The sequence below is a fragment of the Centroberyx affinis genome, unplaced genomic scaffold (genome assembly GCF_046629955.1).
Source record: "Centroberyx affinis isolate AG114_WGS23_722 - 3 ecotype Tasmania unplaced genomic scaffold, CSIRO-AGI_Caff_v1 ptg003272l_1, whole genome shotgun sequence".
In the NCBI taxonomy this organism is placed as follows: Eukaryota; Metazoa; Chordata; class Actinopteri; order Beryciformes; family Berycidae; genus Centroberyx; species Centroberyx affinis.
Window position 1 is genome coordinate 162,392 of NW_027281291.1, and position 20,389 is coordinate 182,780.

Here is a 20,389-nt window from a genome sequence, read left to right on the forward strand (position 1 = left end):
CCAGTGTCCTAACGTATCCTTAACATCTAGAGCTAAATGTGTGTTTTTGTAATGAGTAGTTTTTGAAAAAATACAACTTAATTTCAGGTGTGTGCCAGGTCAGTCGCTGTGGGGGTAAAGAGCCAGAGATCAGAAGATAGGCCTTCTTTATGCTTGCCATGAGGGGAAGCATCTACATCTACATCCCTCTAGATCTGCTGAAGTTGCTAAGTGACTGTAGGACTTTTATTAGGCGCTTGTTGAACTGTTCGAAATGCCCATTGTAGTAACCTTCATAGGCCAGCTGAGGGCGCTAACATCACTCTAACACTGATAACACTGTTGTAAAAACACATACACATAGACGCAGCCCCTAATCATTCAAAACTATCACTAAACACATACAGCTTTACGTCTTAAGTAATTTCAGTTATTATTGCTTTATTGTTTTATTTGTTGTGAGTTGCTGTGAATTGTGGTGCCTAAACTTCATTAATACTTAGAACTACTTTATAACATACTGCTACTAGGCTATAATTGCTAACTTCAACACAACTCACAAACAACAATTATACAACAATAATAATTATACTAGTCGACTCCTATCTATCTATCTATCTATCTATCTATCTATCTATCTATCTATCTATCTAACTTCAACACAACTCACAAACAACAATTATACAACAATAATAATTATACTAGTCGACTCCTATCTATCTATCTATCTATCTATCTATCTACCTACCTATATTGGATCATATTATTGGCCATGCTAAAACAGGCAATGTGTTCTTAATATCTATTCCTATTATTGCATGCCTTATGTTTTATGTACATTTGCAATGTTTGTGTGTGTGTGTGTGTGTGTGTGTGTGTGTGTGTGTGTGTGTGTGTGAGACAACTAGGCCCATATTCTCACTCCAGCCTGTGACTTGAATAACATTTGGAAGTAACAACACTCTATCCACCCTTATACTGATAACCATACAGGATGGAATGGATTCATCTGTATTTTTTGAATATTGACTAATTTTTGTTTTTATCAAAATGAATAGATATAGCATTTTGGAATTAAACTTTTCCATATAGATCAGTGAGTTGATAATTCCTATATCTGGTGCATACAAGGGGGAAGGTTGCTAATGGATGTCCTGCATTCTTTACTTTTTTTCATTGGTAGATTTTTGGAGACCTGAAGGAAAACCGTTTTTTTCAGGTATACATCTGATTGTCAATTTCTTTAAATATTACACTTCTTAAATATTATAAATACACTTCAAATACACATAAAGAATAGAATAGAATACATTTACAAAAATAAAAACTTTGTAAGTTTGATCATGGAGAATTAAAAACATTATCACAATGGTTTACAACAGACACTTTTAGGAGCCCAGGAAAAAGACAAAATTCCCAATTAAACGTGAGAAATTTTGGAAGCCCATATCAATTAAAAAATACGTTTAGGTATATGAAACTTGCCTCTAAGAGAGACTTTACGATCAAAATAAAATAAAAATCTTTACAGGTCAAAGTAAAATTATGACCTGTCCTAGGCCTACTTGGGAAATGTGTAACACAGTGGCAACAAAAAAACAAGTGAGGGAGGGAGTCAGGTGTCTGCTGTCGAGCACCTTTCATTTGTATCGCTCGCAGAAGCTCGTGCATTTGCACCGTGAGCGCGCCGCGGTGGTGACAGTCGCCATTTTATTTTGAAAATCAAACCGAACTGGAGGCACAGCGATCCTTGCATTTCGATAAGTTTGGTGGGAAAAACGGAAAGGGATGAACATCTGAATTACTTTCTTGGGAGCACGGTGAGTTTTATAACACACCTGGAAAGCAAGTGTCCATAGCTTTTAAAATAACACGTAACCAGCGAACAAGCAATAAGGTGGCCGTTGGGTTTGTACCGTTAGCCACCAGCGCGGGGGAGTCTATGTGCTGGGAAGCAACTGTCACATTCGCCCCATCAGGAAAGTAGCGATCTGCTATTTCAGTAACCGTTCTCATGCAGCGTAGACAATTTTATACGTTCTCTATATTAGCAAAAAATGCCACTGGATATTATTTTGATAATAGCTCGGTGTTACTTTTAAGCATTGTTGCTTAGATAGCGTTTGCTGCTGTAACATTAGCGATTCCATAGACTAGTCGGATTCCGTATAAGCTAGCTAGGTTAACGTTAGCTGGCAAGACGGCGCATAAGCCAACCGCAATACTCGCGGCCTTCAAGCTCACGGCCTCTTCTTGTGTCACGGTCAAAGCAGAGGTAACTGTACTGACCAGCTTGATAGCCAGTATATAGTAGCTTGCCAAATAAATATTAAATGAAGTATGACGGTGATGGTTTTGACGACACATACGCGTCAGGTTCAATCGGACTCAAATGTTACTATTAACGTTACGGCTAGCTAACACAACCATAATGGTAGCATTGGTTAGCTAACTTAGTATAGGGAGTCGGTAGATCTTGACCACGGGTATGTAGCTTGGTAGGGATGTGAAAATAACATGAATCTCCAGAGAGTGACGTGACATGTAGCTTGTTAAGTGACCGTTTGTAGCAGTGTAAATAATAGTTAGTTACATGTTAAAAAGGTTGGCTAACGTCAACTTAGGCTGCTTAACCAACGTTAACTAGCGTTGTGGTAACTCTGTCTTAAGTAGTAAATATGTTGTCCTCCTTGCCAGGAGTTCAGTCCCCGTATTGCGACATTTGCTTTTAATATATAAACTAAGGTAAAGATGTCTAGTAACATTATCTGAGTCCCGTTAACGTTCCGCAATGTGCCGATGGCTTGCGGATAACATCAGCTACGTTAGCTTGCTCTTTGTTTCGATATGTGATTTAAGCTAACTACTTCTCCGTCAGTTGTTAACTTACAAATTGTTGGCTAGCAGCAAAATTGCCCATAATACCCATAATGCGCTTGTATATCAATTGACAAACTTACGATAACTGTAATGTTATTTGTGACGGATAAGTTGGTTAGCTGGGTTAGCTACTGTGCTTTGAATCTGTGCGCCAGGTGTTCGGGTTAAATCGAGGCCTAGTACAAGCTACTGGCAACGGAAGTGTGTCTAACTTTACAACATGTGCGTGAAAATATGGCACTGGACTCTATGATTCAAAGTGATTGTAATTTGTGGACGTTTATCCAGATAAATGGTCGGAAGATATATGCAGAATGTCTTTCAGTGCGCCTCTGGGTCAGTCATGCAAGTAGGCCTCAAAGCCTGTCATAGTATTTTGTCTTGTCAAGGGCTAATATTTACTGTCAGCATTAAAGTAACACTCATTTGCACAATTCACCACAAATGCTTTCCTTTATCTAATTTGCCACTGTATTGCACAACCTGTTCTGATTTCAATCATATTGACCATCTTTGTTTTCTTATTGCAGATGCTGAACTTGATTTTAAACTGAAGGACTCTACCTAGCTACAGGAGCCACTAACAACAAAGCTCATTTGGAAGCCTATATTTTTCACACCTTTTGGGGGGGGGGAGCAGAAGTAACCTATCACTGAAGTGACTAAAGGGGAATAATGGTGATTTTGCGCCGGGCTCGGCCGCCTGCTTCCGCCCCAACCAGCAATGAATCTTGACTCGCTCTCGCTGGCTTTGTCTCAAATCAGCTACCTGGTGGACAATTTAACGAAGAAAAACTACCGAGCCAGCCAGCAGGAAATACAGCATGTAAGTAGCAATACTGATGTCCAGTACATTATTCACACTAATCCACAAAGATCTCAATAGTTTGCGAGTAGTGTATTAAGATATCTTCTTGTGACACACACTTGTGACGTTTTCCCTGTCTACTTTAAGATTGTGAATCGTCACGGTCCAGAGGCAGACAGGCATCTACTACGCTGTCTCTTCTCCCATGTGGATTTCAGTGGCGATGGTAAAAGCAGCGGCAAGGACTTCCATCAGGTAATTTTTGATTAGAAACACAATGACTCATTGGGAAATTTCCAGTAGAAGATTTGGGTTTGAAGTGTTACTACATGATTCAAATTTTTCCATAACCGGGAAAAGGCATTTCAGGAACCAGCATTTGGGAATTTAGCCAATGAAGGTGCCAGAGTAGTATAAACCAGGGCACTTTGCAACATTAAGTGGCCTTTGAAGCAAACAAACACATCTCTAGTTTCATTATGTTTTGTTGGTTTTTAAATTCATTCTTTAATCATTAGTGACAGTTGTAGTAACTTGGCCCACTGTGCCTGGAAGCCAGTCGGCAATTTCATAAACCAATAGAGTTGTATATTTCTAGTGTCTTATTAGAACTGGTTTGATGGGCAATCTTGATGATTATGTTTCTCCTCTATGTTCGGCTTTCAGCAACTTGCAGGTGAAGATATTGACATTTGTCTGTCCCAGCTTTTTAGCCAATCAACTTTTCGTACTGTAGATTTGGCATGGATGCTGCATTTCAGGAAATTCTACGCTCAAACAAGTAGTTAGTTAAAGCTGGCCAACTTCAGCAAAGCCAAACTATTTTCCCAAAATACCCTCCCAGCCATAGATGTTAATGAAAATGCAGCTTCATATGAATGGCATACCATCAGACATTGGATTTTCTTGATTGATGAGTAGAAAAGTGAATCAGAACTGCTTGTTGTTTCTTCCCTGGTGGTTCTTGTTCGTGACTTACTGTCCTATTTTGTTCTTCACCTGCCTCTCTTCTCTTTACTCTCTTCCTCTCCCCGGTACCTTTTGCTTTTCAACTTGCCCAAGACACAGTTTCTGATCCAGGAGTGTGTGTCGCTGATCTCAAAGCCAAACTTTATCTCTACTCTGTGCTACGCCATTGACAATCCCCTGCACTACCAGAAGGTAAGGGGGCAATTGCTCTATATCAGTTTTTCAACACTAACAATTTTGAAGTTTTGTTAGAAATGTTTACTATACCTGTTTGTTAAATGCTTTTGGGGCATCTTGGTAGGACATGAAGAGCAACAGGTTGAAAATGCAACACTCTTCACATTACACCATGTTGAAACAGACACCTTATGTTTAAAGTATCACTTCCCTTGCAGGAAATCACTTTTCTCCAATATTGTATTTGGCAGTGTTATGTTCCATCCTCGTAAAGCTAAGGCAAACTATAACAGAGTCACTGCCACAATAGTGCTGCCTAGATCCCTAAGACACAAAATATCTCTCTAGAATTTGGTTAGTTAACCCAGTTTGCCAGTGGAGACTTAAGTACAAACTGCATTGAGCATTACCAGAGTTGTTTTCTCCTTGGTTCAAGATTTGCCAAAATCTAGCCTAATCTAAGATTCTCAAGCAATATTTAAAAAACGGTACCAAAACAATATTTTTCACTTTACCAGTGTTTTCCATAGGTGCCATCTGCTGGCCAGATGGCAGCACATTACTTTTTTCAGTGTTAATTTTTGTTTTTTAATATGGGCATTTCCCCAACAATCTGATTGCTGTATTGGTTTGTTGTGTTGTTGTTTAACCTTGTAGTCGTGTATCAGACGTATCTTCGCCTTCATTTCACTTTGTTTTAGCACTGTGCCTGTGGAGGAGTTTGTCATTTAGAGTAACTTGACATGTTTGTTGTTTGTCAGATGTGTAAAATTGCTCAGCACTTGGATGTAAGATGAACATGAGTACAGTGCCTCCCACGGAATTGAAAATTTCCCCTACTTGCCAGTTTGATTAGATGTGACACACCTACTTGATTTGCAAGGACAATTAATCGATAACCTGTGACCACAGTGAAAGGTGTGTTGTTCAACCAACACACAGGTTGTTAACAGGTTATTTGTGTTTTTTTTACAAAATGGTCCTGATGTGATAATATAAAAGTCATAACAAAAGTACATTGAATGCATGCATTTTTAGTGATAGTAGTTGTAAAGTGTTGTTTCACTCAAAACTAAATGCCAGTGTTCAATGCACAACACAACACATAGCCTAATTAATCTGAAAAGTAAACCGCACAGGTAAATGTGTATTTTAAATGGAATCAATGTGTCAAAATGCATGAAAAGACACCAGTCAAGAGCTTGTCCATCAAAATTTCCCTAGTGGAGCATGCCTTTGGAGCAAACCTACAAGCCACTATGTGAAAGATATAAAAATTTCAGTAGTCTAGCAAATTAACTGATGTTTTTAATGCAGTCCATGCAAGCAGAAAAGTGCTGAATCAGATATTAGTTGTTGTATCAATATGAGAGCCCACGTGCGAGTGACCTGCTTGCATATGTTTGAGTTGGACATTGCCATAGATAAACAATCAAATCAAGATGTGGTATATAAGGAAATGATCCTACTTCTGTTGCATATTGTAGAGTACATATTTCATTACATTCAATAGGCAGTATATCTGAATGGCGAATGTGTTCATTGATGTGTGAAAAGCAGTCACTGTATCATTGTTTACTATTGTGTAAACGGGGGCAATCTGACCACCTCCAAAATCATTCTGGCTCAAACCCTGCTATAAAGTGCTCGTCAGTTTGTTCATGGTCAGCTTTGATTCTGCTAAGCTTTGTAAATCCAGCAGCGTGGAGCTAGTCTACGTCACTGTTGCTTGCTGCACAATATGAGACTCGAGCTTGATAGAGCAATTCTGGGTTGAGTGACATTATACCACTCAAAGCAAGCTTATGACAAGCCCCTTTTAATTTGAACTGGCTCTCAGTTTACAAATCAAGCTGTTACTCATTTGGACACCTGTTTGGCTAAAGACATATTTGTTGGTGTGTATGTGTAAAAAAAAAAAAAAAGAGAGAATTCACATTTCTTCAACATTGAAATAATATTGGTTCTAAATTGTCTTTCAGAGTTTGAAGCCGTCGGCCCACCTATTTACTCAGCTGAGTAAAGTTCTTAAGCTCAGCAAGGTCCAAGAGGTAAGCCGGCTCTAGAATGGGCTTCAGATAGTAATTATCGCGCTGCGATATCAACATTCTAAAGTTTGACTAAAGTCAAAATTAAACATGTGGTTATTCTAAAGATGATCTGTCTGAAATGTGAGAACATGTCACAATGTCACCCAATCATTTATTTCCCAGGTGATATTTGGCCTTGCTTTGCTCAACTCCAGCAACGCAGACCTTCGAGGTTTTGGTAAGTAAATCAAGTAGAGTGTAACATATTTTGAAGGAGTTGTACAAATAACCAAAAGGTACAGGAAATTTTAGGTGCATCACATGATGTGTCATCATAGAAATTACTAATGCAATATAAGTGTTTATGGCATTAGACATGTGGCCATAGTCCGTTGTGGAGAACATTGCGTTTAGGCATTTGGGCAGTGTTCTAGAACCAGGCTATGAATTACCAAGCAGACCTTGATTCAGCACAAATGTGTTGTCCAAGCTGTACAGTGATGTAAAGGCTGAAGTAACTGATAACATATTGAATTGTCGAATTGGCGTATTGTTATAGCCCTATTGATCACCTCATGCTGTTTAATATAGGCTTTCAAAAGTGCTTTATTTATAGATCTAAGACTATGCTTCTGTACTGCGATTAAAAGTTCTGCAACATAAGCATGTGCCAAAGCTATTTATTGCTTTAAAGGATAAGGTTGGTGTTTTTAATGCATTGCTTACAAATCATAGATAGATAGATATAATTTTATTTATGTGTCACTCCTCAACATACAGGTCAAACAGAGCAACAAACACAGTACCCCAATAGAAAAGGAAGTTGAGGACCACTCACTCACTGTTTTTAGTTTTACTTATTACCAAATCAAATTCAAATGGGAACAAATTCTTCATTACGCCGGGGACTATTTTCGGTGCTACGGAACTACTTTCCTGAGATCGCAAACGTCTTTACAGCCGGCTTATTAAGTTGTTTGAGGAAAAAGTCGGCTGGCCCGTTGCATCGCGATGATGGAATATGCTGCCAGAGCAACGGCACGGCTCTTTGACGTGTTGTTAACCGTTTTTTTTAATACAATGGAGTTCTATGGCTGCGGGGACATGGCTTCATTGGGCACCGGCTACATGGACGAGACTTGTTGGCAAAACAAAATCATTGCTGATTTTGTAGGTAGATTTTCATAGGATTTGTTGACGGTAAGCAATGCATTAAAAAACACCAGCCATATCCTTTATCAATTTTAATATTTAATTGATTACTGTTAGAGAATTCAATTGGAAGGCATAGATATAACTGGAAGATAGTTCTGAAATGATGTAAACCAGACTGAAGAACTCCTTGGACTTGATTCTCGTAATTCAGACCAGTAGCACTGAGTGACAAGTGACTATCTAAATTCTAGCAGCCTGTTTGACAGCAGTTTCTGGGTCGCCAACATAAATCAGGAATTTTAAAGGTTGCATTTGGTATGCCAAATACAATAATCAGATTTATCATAAGTGGAAGGGTTTGACACATTCAACATCCAAAGATTGCCAGGCCAACATTAAGGGTAGCAAGGCAAGTTGTATCATTGGGTTTTACAGGCAAATGCAGCTGTGTATTGCCAGCATAGTGCTGTAAAGAAACATGTCAGCGAATTCTATAACGAAGTGGGAGCATAAAGGGATTGAACCTTGAAGTAATCCACAGATAAAATGTGCTGAGGAAGACCGTCTCTACAGTCTATATACTATATACTCTATACTACAGTCTCTGTCGTATATGTAGTATGTCTGTAGTATATGTAAAACGGAAACTAGATTAGAATGTTTCAAGTAAATCATATTTGCTAATTTAATCAATTAACTCTTTATCAACAGATTTAGCACTTGAGACTTTAGTCTATAATTATTGAGAAAGGGAGATGTGTAGTTCTATACTAGGCTTTCAAGAGACTGCACAGCGATGTGTTGAAATGTGGTGGAACAGAGCCAAGCCAGTTAAAATTCTCATTTCTTGTTCTGAGACTGCATCAAGAACTGAAATTCAACAACCACTTCTACAAGCAAGTTCATTTGCATACTGCTCAATACATCAATACATGATTTATATAAAAGGATATTCTCAAGTGCTGCATGCTACGATGAAGTTTGATAGCGCACAGGCATAGAGGAGTGGAGTGTCTGCCTGAATGACCTGATTTGCCTCTTGATGACCACAGCACTTTGGTGATAGCAACGTGGGGGGAAAAACAAAATGGAAAACTGGGACAGAACAATTTTTGACATTGGCTCATCAGCAACAGCACAGTACAAAGAAACTAGCAGAAAAACAAGTGTGCGTTTTCCTCATTGCTTGTTTTTGCTCTCTTTCTCAGCGGCACAGTTCATCAAGCAGAAGCTCCCGGACCTTCTGCGGTCGTACGTGGACGCGGATCTCGGAGGAAACCAGGAAGGTGGCTTCCAAGACATTGCCATAGAGGTCCTGCACCTGCTCCTCTCCCATCTACTGTTTGGCCAGAAGGGAGCCAGTGGTGTAGGGCAAGAGCAGATTGACGCCTTCCTCAAGACACTGTGCAGAGGTAAGGGAGATGAACTCAATATTGTGGTGGCCGTGTGGGGCAGAATCATGAAGCAAAATCAGTACCTTCAAAAAAATAAAGTGTTTTAAGATAGTCTGTGGGTAGAATTGTCAAAAGTTTGCAGTGCCATATTTGTTCATTTAAGTGTGTGTTGTATTTCAGATTTCCCTCAGGAGCGCTGCCCTGTGGTGCTCGCACCACTGCTGTACCCTGAAAAACGGGACATTCTCATGGACAGGATCCTGCCAGACTCGGGAGAGTTAGCTAAGACCATGATGGAGAGTTCTCTTGCAGAATTCATGCAAGAAGTTGGCTATGGCTTCTGTGCTAGGTGAATTTATTCATTTTTTTAAAATCATTTATTTCAGTGAACCTAATTGTAGATATAATTTCATACCTTGGTCTATTGGTCTAATTTGTCATTTTGAAAAGTGAAATTAGACAGTTAACATGTTTTGCCGGTAACACAAGCAAATTTCGATTTGCAAAAAAATATCATCATAATATACCAAACCTTAAAGCCAAACCCAAGGTATGTACCAAATTATGTATATTAACAAATGTATGTGATCAGATTTGGTGTGTGAATGTTCAAGTTGGGGTTAGCCAACACTGACTGATCTGTGTCCTTGTCTCTTTCCCAGTCTTGATGAGTGCAGAAACATAATCATTCAGTATGGGGTGAGAGAGGTGACTGCCAGCCAGGTAGCCAGGGTCCTGGGCATGATGGCTCGTACCCACTCTGGCCTGGCTGATGGCATCCCACTACAGGTAAGCTGCTAATGTGCTCCAAAAGACATGGACTGCCTGAACTTTTTGACACAATATCACATCCTGAGGGTTTTTTTCCTGGCTTAAATTAGGTTTTTGGCAGGACTAGATGGCGTTTTATGCTGATTTGTGTCTTAGTGGCATTTGCCACTACCAATTTCAAGGTGTTTATAAGTTTTGGTCAAAGACTCGAAGAATCAAAGACCATTTTAATTCCAATTGAATGAAACCAGTTTTGCCACTGAAATGAGTGGAAATAGGGGAGGGGGGGGAGACAAGTAAAAATTTAGCTTAGTGCTAGTTTCAGGCTCACCACCTGTTCTGTCTTTGAAGCTGACCAATATAACGGCCTAATAATTCCCAACATCTAGGCTAAGCAGGTGACAACACACAAACGGCAAAAATCAAAGGATCCACTGCAACCTGCTTAGGCTTATCCATGATTTTAGTCTCGGAGGGGGTGAATATTTAAGTGCGTGGCATCCACATTACATGAACTGATTTTATTTTTTGTGTGTTTTTTTTCCTGCAGTCCATCTCTGCTCCAGGAAGCGGTATCTGGAGTGATGGTAAGGACAAAAGCGATGGCTCGCAAGCACACACCTGGAATGTTGAGGTTCTCATCGACGTTGTCAAGGAAGTGGTGAGTCATTCATCTTTTTATTTAGAATAGTCATCTGAAATCTGCACTAGCATTTTCCTTAATCGTTTCATGTCAATATTTTTTCACTTCCATGGACAACTACACTTTCATGTTTGATTGGCAAGAACAATTGGACAACAAACGTGAACAGTGATACCTTTATTTGTCAAATAAGATTTTTTTTTTCTGGGTGAATACTGAAACAAACACAACGTAGCAATGTCATTTTATTTAAAAAATGAAAATGTCACTTGTCACCAATGCACAAAAGTTCCATACAGTGTAATCTGTCAACTTAATATGACGGCCCAATAAACCAAACGTGTTAAGCTGTTCAGAAATGTAAAAAAAAAAAACACCCAGTGTGCGTGGTGTTGCTTGTGGTGGTGGTAATTTTGCACCCTCTGTGAATCCCAGTCAAAACCTAGAACATCAATATCACCGTGTGGCAGAGCCTGCAGTGTGTCTGCAGACTTACAAACATTTGCAAGCATTGTTACAGCTGGTTAGCACGATGCACACTTGGATTCAAATTTTTTCCCATTGTCCGTGCATTAGATATCCACCATTTTGCCATAAAACCCTGCAACGTTACCTGTTGGAAATTTTATGCCAATACATGAGTTAATATATGGTCCGTCTGATGTCGGCCAGCCTCATGGTAGGCGTGACAGCAATTTTTGCCTCAGCTTATTCTCAAAAGCTAGTCACATTTCCACTGGTCTGACTGCTTTTTCTTTGTCTGTGCCCTAGAATCCCAATCTGAACTTCAAAGAGGTGACATACGAGTTGGACCACCCTGGCTTTATGATCCGGGACAGTAAAGGCCTGCAGATAGTAGTATACGGCATCCAGAGAGGGCTGGGCATGGAGGTGTTCCCTGTTGACCTCATCTATCGGCCATGGAAACACGCCGAAGGACAGGTAAATCGCCAAAATATGTGTTCAATTAAGTGTGTAATTGTAGTGGCAAACTCGGATGAGGGGATGTTTTGCTACTGCCTTCGTTGTTCAAAAAGAACAACTGAGATTAACTGCAATGTCAAATAGGAAGTGATTTCTATATGTGGACACATAATGCAGTTGTGGTTATTGATCTTTATGGCATTTGCTGCAATGGTGCTTGGCTGCAAATCACTCTTCTCTAAATGTCCCATTGCTGTCTTTCTTTCTTTAGTTGTCATTCATCCAGCACTCCCTCATGAGCCCAGAAGTGTTTTGCTTTGCTGATTACCCTTGCCACACAGTGGCCATTGACATCCTCAAGGCCCCACCAGAGGATGACAACAGGGAAATCGCCACCTGGTACGGAACACTTAATTTGGCCACAGTGTACTAAGCATTTGGCATGGGGCAGGTGCTCGTTTCTCCCCCTAGATATCACTTTATTCTGATGGGCTTACTAGACATGACGTGTCTCTAAACCCCTTCACAGGAAAAGCCTGGACCTGGTGGAGAGCCTACTTCGGTTGTCTGAGGTGGGCCAGTATGAGCAGGTGAAGCAGCTGTTCAGCTTCCCCATCAAGCACTGCCCTGACATGTTGGTGCTGGCGTTGCTGCAGATCTCCACCTCCTGGCACACACTGCGCCACGAGCTCATCTCTACCCTCATGCCCATCTTCCTGGGCAACCACCCAAATTCTGCCATCATCCTGCACTACGCCTGGCATGGACAGGTAGGTGGCAGAATCAATATCTTGTTGATAATGCTTGTTGGATTGTGGCAACGAATTCTGCTGGAGAGATGTTTTTATAGTCATGAGGGTTATTTTTCTCAGCTATCTATTCTGAGCTTGCTATTCACCTGTATTCTGTGTAGTCTCTGAAACCTGGTGGTTGTGTTTTTAGGGCCAGTCTCCTTCCATTCGCCAGCTCATCATGCACTCGATGGCTGAGTGGTACATGAGAGGGGAGCAGTACGACCAGGCCAAGCTGTCGCGCATCCTGGATGTGGCCCAGGACTTGAAGGTTTGTGGCAATGGACCAAATATTTATTGTGATGCCAAGACAACTCTGAACTCTCTTTTTACCTAAGCTAAAGGAAAAAAATTTGGAAGATTCTATTGCATTGAATGTGTTCTACCGCTAGTTGAGGTGTATGTATGTCTTTTTTTTTTTTAGGGACAATGTTCTCTTAAAACCCCAAACTAAAAGCTATATATATTCTAGGTATATTCATAGTGTTGAGTATGACTTTTCAAACCATGAATATAAGCTTTGTACAATTTGTGATTGTAATTTAAAATACAGGACTTTTTCAAGGCTTACTAGCATTATACAATCAATAATTGTATGATTCAGTGATGCTGAAGTAGGGCTGGGCGATAATTCAATATTATTGTTTATCGTTTTGTTTGACATCACACCTAACATTAACATTCGGTTCAATGAGATGAACATTAATTTGATTATTTAACGTGATTTTTGCATACATGAACCATATCTTGATATATATTGATATCGAGAAAAATCCTTATGATTATTGTGATATTGATTTCAACCATATCGCCCAGCCCTATATTGAAGCCCAGAACTAGTGCTGCAACGGTTTAAATTTTTTAATGGCAACATCACATTTGGGGTATTACCCAGATACATTAATAATCTAGGGTTGTGCGTTGTTGACCAATGGTTCAATTTACTGAAGCAGTTGATATGCTGCTGCTTGTTAGTACAGGTTAATGGAGAATGAGTTGTTCCAAGATGGTTATTGTTGTTTGGCTCAAATCCTATTTTGTTTGGCTAAGTAAGGTTCGTTTTAGGAACCAGATCCATGGACATTGTTTATCAATATACCTCGACAATAATAGAGCCAAGGCTATAACCAGGTTGTTACTATTGCAATCATTATGTCTTTAAGGGGGGCTTGCAAGTAACTGAGCTTCATGCTAATTACAAAAAATGCATGGTCGGTCAATGAGAAAATGAACCCTTTTTGCTGTTTTCAAAAGTGTATCCTTTTACACAACAATAAGGATTTGAATTGTTTGATATTCCTCCTTGTAACTTTTTTTGCATAAGTCGGCGGGAGGCTGAGAAGTTGATGAATGTAATGAATGGAGAAAAGTGATAGTTTTAAAAAGCAGTGTTCTATAATATTCTCCCACTTGGTAATAATGATTGTGGTGGGGTGCCAACTAGCACTAAAGGCAGCATATTGAATATTAATACTCACAGTTTTGCTGTACCCGAACTCTGAAATGCAGGCATCAAATCACGATGGTCACTAAGCCATTGTTTGTTTGTTCTCCAGTCTCTATCGATGCTGCTGAATGGTACTCCGTTTGCCTTTGTTATTGACCTTGCTGCACTTGCCTCTCGCCGTGAATACCTCAAACTTGACAAATGGCTGACTGACAAAATCAGAGAGCATGGGGTGAGTCCTCAAATTGATGTTGGTACAGAGTTTTATTTCCAGAAAGTATTCTGAAAGGTTCAATAATGGTTAATACTAGTTTTCTCAAGTATACTGTTAAATATATTTTGGGCAATGTAATGTTCAGTGTTCCCTGAGAGAATCTTTTTTTCATCGTCTATAATATGTACTTTGTTTCTGTGTGTCAGGAACCCTTTATCCAGGCGTGTGTGACGTTCCTGAAGAGGCGCTGCCCATCCATTATGGGGGGTTTGGCCCCAGACAAGGACCAGCCCAAAAGCGCCCAGCTGCCCCCGGAGACCTTGGCCACCATGCTGGCCTGCCTGCAGTCCTGTGCTGGGTGAGACACTATCTATCCCAGAGCTGTAATGACTGGAACAGTCCTATTGTGTATTATTGGATTGTCTGGTACTCTTAAATGATGTTTGCAGACTGTTTGAATAAAAGTTTGTCCATGTTGCTCAGTGTTTGTAGTATTGGACAGCACCAAGTTGTTTCTAAGACTGAAAAACTGCCTTGTTAACTTTGATTGGAATGGAGTTTCTTACCACTGTTGCACTATGGTTATTCAGATATTTCTTGCCTTTACTGAACGTTCAGTTTTTTATTTTTACTAGAAAATCAACTTTTTGTTTTTTTTTCCAGGAGTGTGACCCAGGAGCTGTCGGAGACGATCCTGACCATGGTTGCCAACTGCAGCAATGTGATGAACAAAGCCCGGCAGCCGCCACCAGGGGTGATGCCGAAGGGACGCGCTCCCAGCACCAGCAGCCTTGATGCCATCTCCCCTGTTCAGGTATCAGTGTTTTATCTCCACATAAAGGGTACAATCCTGCCTCTGCACACCTATTAACTTGGGTAAAAAATAGCAGCAGTTGTGTGGAATCTGCAACAAATGCTCTTATCCAGGAGAACTTTTTAGCATTGCATAAATCAAGCTGGAGATGATGCAACTTTCCAGTAAACGCATTTTGTCATTTTTGGTTTGCAAGATGCTGTCCCAAGCCTCAGGAAAAATATCAGTCTCCAATTTTGGACTTGTATTTATTGCAGTTGATGGCGGATATTGGTCCCCACTGACAATTTAATTCCATTTCTGCCTCTTTCTCTCTCTGACTCGCTTTCTCCCTCCTCCAGATGGACCCTCTGTCGGCCATGGGTTCCCTTAACCTGGGAGGCACGGCCACCTCCCATACTCAGAGCATGCAGGGTTTCCCCTCTTCACTGAGCTCGGCTTTCAGTAACCCTCAGTCCCCGGCCAAGGCCTTTCCGCCTCTCTCCAACCCCAACCCCAGCACGCCATTTGGGGGCATTGGCAGCCTCTCCTCGCAGCTCCCTGGTATGGACTCTGGTACTATGCTTTTTGATTATTTTCTACCAAAATACATCGCAATACTGTAGTATCACAGCCATTTGACTTCATCTTTTTTTTCAGTTTTACCTTGAGAAATGAGAATGGAATCACCTAAAACTGGTTTTTATAGAATTGTTTTTTTCCTTTGCCCATTTTGTTTATGCATTTTTCTTTGCCATGCAAATGCTGTTTTCATAGTTTAAAAAATCTTTGTTTAAGAAACAATTTAATAAATGCTTGATGTTTCTTGTGTTGCTTCCAGGTCCTCTGGGTTCAGGCATCGGCTCTGGTATTGGTTCTGGTCTTGGAATGCCAGCCGTGAGCAACGACCCATTTGGCACCAGGAAGATGAGCACACCAGGCCTGAACCCACCCACCTTTCAGCAGAGTAAGATGAAGGCCTGTAAGTGGTGGTGGTGGTGTGACTGAGAGCCCAGCCCTGCGCTGCTCAACACTGTATTTCCTCTACATTGATCATGATTGATTTCTCATTTGCAAATTTTTATTTGATTTCTTATGCACCCTAGGGTGCCACACCAATATGGCTTACAAGACACTTCTCACTAGTGTCTGTCCATGTCTGAAATTGCATACAACCTAGAAAGTTTTTATGTTCTGAATCTTGGAGGAAATACAGGTCAGTCTTCCATTTTTTGTCTGCTTCTGCTGACAGCCCCACTTTAGTGTCCTAAGTGTACTTCTAGCATCAACAAGAGGCCTAACCTGACTTGATCAGTTGGAATCCTTTTGATGCCTAGTGTGTTGCTTTGAGATTGTACCCATGCTTTTTCATAAATGGGTTAATTGGTTTTCGTATCCATGCTTCATCAGTGTTGGCTCAAAACATTCAAGTGGATAGTGGGACTTTTCAAACGTTTTGAAAAAAAATCTCTTCTTTTAGCTGACCTCTCTCAGGTGTGGCCCGAGGCAAACCAGCACTTTAGTAAGGAGATAGACGACGAAGCAAACAGCTACTTCCAGCGCATCTACAACCACCCACCTCACCCGACCATGTCTGTGGATGAGGTATGTAGCTACATGCCTCACCTGTGTTAAAGCTGCTGTAGGTAATTTTGGGAGGAAAGGGATCAATCAGATTTTTGATGTTTTTTTATTTTATTACTTCTAAATAGATGTTAATCCATGAAAGTTATCTACTGCAGCTTTAAGCAAAAATCCAAACTTCTGGATCAGACCACTATTTGCTTTCAGGATGCTTTCATTCTTTGCCTGTGTTGATGATCATTCTATTCCTTATCCTCAATAATGTTTTTGCGCTTCTAACTTACTCACTCATCTCCCTCAAACAATGTCCTCCTCCTCTTGTAGGTACTGGAGATGCTGCAGAGGTTCAAGGACTCAACCATCAAGCGGGAGCGAGAGGTGTTCAATTGCATGCTGCGGAACCTGTTTGAGGAGTATCGCTTCTTCCCCCAGTATCCGGACAAGGAGCTGCACATCACCGCCTGCCTGTTTGGGGGCATCATCGAGAAGGGCCTCGTCACATACATGGCCCTGGGCCTGGCCCTTCGATATGTTCTTGAAGCTTTACGGAAACCTTATGGATCCAAAATGTATTACTTTGGCATCGCTGCTCTAGATAGGTTCAAAAACAGGTATGGGAATTTTTTTAAATGAATTTAAATTTTACATTAATCATAGTATGTCCGACAGGCTAACCAATATCTCTCCCTATAGACTGAAGGACTATCCCCAGTATTGTCAACACTTGGCCTCAATTGGCCACTTCTTGCAATTCCCCCACCATTTACAAGAGGTAAACAGGTTTCCCTAATTTCCTACGTTCTTAATTCTTTGTTCATTCTTCATCATTCTTGCAATCTTACTCTGTCCCAGCCATGGCCTCGGGCAGAGAATCCTACTCCTAGATAAATAAGTCTCTCGCTCTGCACTTCCCATATCCTGTGCGTGCAGTATATCGAGTATGGCCAGCAGTCACGGGACCCTCCGGTGAAGATGCAGGGTTCCATCACCACCCCTGGAAGCCTGGCCCTGGCACAGGTCCAGGCCCAAGCCCAGTCGCAGCAACCCGGTGGACCCAAAGCCCCCCAGCCGGGTCAGCCCAGCACCCTGGTCACCACCACTACTACTACAACCACAGTAGCCAAAACCACCACCATCACAAGACCCACGCCCAGCAGCTTCAAGAAGGATGTGCCTGTGAGTTTGGCAATTTGTGAAAGACCAAGCACCCTAAGTTATCCCTTGTCACTTTATCACATTTGTCACCTCAAGATTTAATTTCATTGATGGCAAGGGTATTTGGATAGTATGAAAGTCCTCTCCAAACGGTATACCGAAAAAACATGCTTACCTTTTGGTTTGTCTTTTGAAAGTAGGTTTTTCTCCGCAAGTAGAAATTTGTCTCTGTTACCATTTGAAATGCTCCCTACACCTGTTAAAGGGATAACTGTCCTGCTCTTGCCTGCAGCCCTCCATAAACACCACCAACATTGACACCTTGCTAGTGGCCACAGACCAAACGGAGAGGATTGTAGAGCCTCCAGAGAATGTCCAGGAGAAGATCGCCTTCATCTTCAACAACCTTTCTCAGTCCAACATGACACAGAAGGTAAAGGGAATCTGATAAGATTGGGCTGCATCTCATGCTCCTCAGCAGTCTAAGAACCAGTGAAATTAAAACTCTATATTTTCTGCTGTAAGGTTGAGGAGCTGAAAGAGACGGTGAAGGAGGAGTTCATGCCCTGGGTGTCTCAATACCTGGTGATGAAGCGTGTCAGCATTGAGCCCAACTTCCACAGTCTCTACTCCAACTTCCTGGACACACTCAAGAACCCTGAGTTTGTCAAGATGGTCCTCAACGAGACCTATCGGAACATTAAGGTAAAACATTTTCTTGATTACATGGTCTTTTTCACTGTCTACTATGAATATCTGTTTAACTGAGGATTCTTATGCAATTTTCACTGCATATGTTGATCAAATTAAGCACTTTTATCTGTAATTGTTTGATAATGGGTTAATACTATGCGGTATGAATGAATGTTAGTTGGGTGGTCCTTGGATTGGTTTCAGTACTTGTGGGATAGAAAACTGGTAGGATGGAAAACCAGCAGTATTCTGGGTCCTGAGGACCAGGATTGAGAACCACTGATGTAGACGATGAGCTATGCTTTGCATATAAAGCATGCCAGTAGGGCCAGACAGTATGGACAAAATTAATATCACAATAATCCTAAGAAATTATTTCGATATTGATTTTATTTATAGCAATATCTGTTAATTTATGCAATATCATGTTAAATACTCAAATTGATGTTCATCACATTGAACTGCATGGTAATATGAAGTATGATCAAACTCTCATTTTCCATCACTGTTACTCTCAAAAGACCTAAGTTGGAGAAGTGAATTGTAGCTGGTACTAGATCAAAGCATAGCAAACAACACTGGTAAAATCCTCTGTCCCTCTTTCAGTAGTTTTCAATAAGTATTGCTTCATACATGTATGATGTGCAATAGAGAGAAAAAAATGGTTCTGTTGGTTAATTTCAAGTATTGCTTGGCATATTATACCAGTTATCAGCATGACTGGAACATCTTTGACCAATCAGGTTGAAGTTGCCTTTGTATGTTTGAAGCTACATATTTGTCCCAGCAAGCCTCATCTTACACAAGCGCCACCACCCCCACCCCCTGCTCCAAACCCCCACCCCTTCTCCCTTTTTTCCAGGTTCTATTGACCTCAGACAAGGCGGCTGCCAATTTCTCTGATCGGTCTCTGCTGAAGAACCTGGGCCACTGGCTGGGCATGATCACACTGGCCAAAAACAAGCCTATCCTTTACACGGTAAGAATTTGCAACAACTTCATAGACATCTTTTTAACACTACATTTGAAATGTGTGTTTTGTGGAAGAGCCTGTAAATCAATTAGTTCCATCATTTTCTCTTTCCCAGGACCTGGAAGTGAAGTCCCTCCTGCTGGAAGCCTATGTGAAAGGCCAGCAGGAGCTGCTGTATGTAGTTCCCTTCGTGGCCAAAGTCCTGGAGTCCAGTCTACGGAGTATGGTGAGTAATATAGGTCATCACCACACCACACATACACCAGCCAGTATAAAATTTCATACTTTGGTCAAAAATATCCTGGTGAACAGTTGTCAATATATTTATCAAAATTAGTTGAGCAACTGTAATTATACTAAAAAATTATGTCTCCTGGCTGGCATCATTGGAATTTTTTTTTTAATTTCTTTTTTTTTAAATAAACCACAATATAATGAAACCAACCCATATCAGCCCTACACCACACCTGATTAAACAAGCTGGTGACCTTTTGAATAGGCTTATAATGGCTCATAATGAAGTCTTAAATCACATGTCTGTAAACTGGTTTTAAAATTGTGCAGCTTTATTATGTGTTCTACCAAAACATTGACAGGACTTTTAAATGTAATAAATAATGTCCTATTTGTCTCCACGGTTGTAGATCTTCAGGCCCCAGAACCCGTGGACCATGGCGATCATGAATGTTCTCGCTGAGCTGCATCAGGAACATGACCTCAAGGTAATGGTTTCCCCTTGTTTACAGGCACTTGCTTGCTGAAAGCTCTGGACAACCAAATTTGATAACAAGAATGGATATATTTGTGGTACACACAAAATCTGAGGCAATGTCTGCCCATCGCTATGCCAGTGCTATCCTTGAAAAATTTGCTAATGGTAAACTTTCAAACATTTTATCCAAGTGTGCTGATGAATGTGATGCTCGGTCCAGTTGGGTACTAGTGCTCTCTGGTATTCAGACTGCCAATATATAAACTAATTTGGCCATTACCACTTCAGCCCAAGGTG

At 40.8% G+C, this 20,389-nt stretch overlaps 1 protein-coding gene across 7 annotated transcripts in view; it reads left to right on the forward strand.

Moving 5' to 3' along the window:
- The first annotated feature begins 1,687 nt into the window (after positions 1-1,687).
- The window catches only part of cnot1 (CCR4-NOT transcription complex, subunit 1), a 28,790-nt gene continuing 10,088 nt past the window's right edge, over positions 1,688-20,389 (forward strand). For 2 of the 7 annotated variants that reach the window (XM_071538427.1, XM_071538431.1), the window contains exons 1-28: positions 1,688-1,799; positions 3,390-3,685; positions 3,815-3,922; positions 4,730-4,828; positions 6,796-6,864; positions 7,027-7,081; positions 9,207-9,410; positions 9,573-9,741; positions 10,055-10,181; positions 10,714-10,824; positions 11,578-11,748; positions 12,002-12,129; positions 12,260-12,500; positions 12,673-12,792; positions 14,078-14,200; positions 14,389-14,540; positions 14,846-14,996; positions 15,338-15,551; positions 15,817-15,942; positions 16,456-16,580; positions 16,884-17,170; positions 17,253-17,330; positions 17,480-17,735; positions 18,007-18,147; positions 18,240-18,419; positions 19,270-19,386; positions 19,496-19,606; positions 20,025-20,102. In XM_071538427.1, coding sequence (XP_071394528.1) covers positions 3,584-3,685; positions 3,815-3,922; positions 4,730-4,828; positions 6,796-6,864; positions 7,027-7,081; positions 9,207-9,410; positions 9,573-9,741; positions 10,055-10,181; positions 10,714-10,824; positions 11,578-11,748; positions 12,002-12,129; positions 12,260-12,500; positions 12,673-12,792; positions 14,078-14,200; positions 14,389-14,540; positions 14,846-14,996; positions 15,338-15,551; positions 15,817-15,942; positions 16,456-16,580; positions 16,884-17,170; positions 17,253-17,330; positions 17,480-17,735; positions 18,007-18,147; positions 18,240-18,419; positions 19,270-19,386; positions 19,496-19,606; positions 20,025-20,102 — 3,843 coding nt within the window. In that variant the 5' untranslated portion in view covers positions 1,688-1,799; positions 3,390-3,583. Of the gene's footprint in view, positions 1,800-3,389; positions 3,686-3,814; positions 3,923-4,729; positions 4,829-6,795; positions 6,865-7,026; positions 7,082-9,206; positions 9,411-9,572; positions 9,742-10,054; positions 10,182-10,713; positions 10,825-11,577; positions 11,749-12,001; positions 12,130-12,259; positions 12,501-12,672; positions 12,793-14,077; positions 14,201-14,388; positions 14,541-14,845; positions 14,997-15,337; positions 15,552-15,816; positions 15,958-16,455; positions 16,581-16,883; positions 17,171-17,252; positions 17,332-17,479; positions 17,736-18,006; positions 18,148-18,239; positions 18,420-19,269; positions 19,387-19,495; positions 19,607-20,024; positions 20,103-20,389 lie in introns of all 7 variants that reach the window. The other 5 variants (XM_071538429.1, XM_071538433.1, XM_071538432.1 and 2 more) reach the window with 5 other exon arrangements.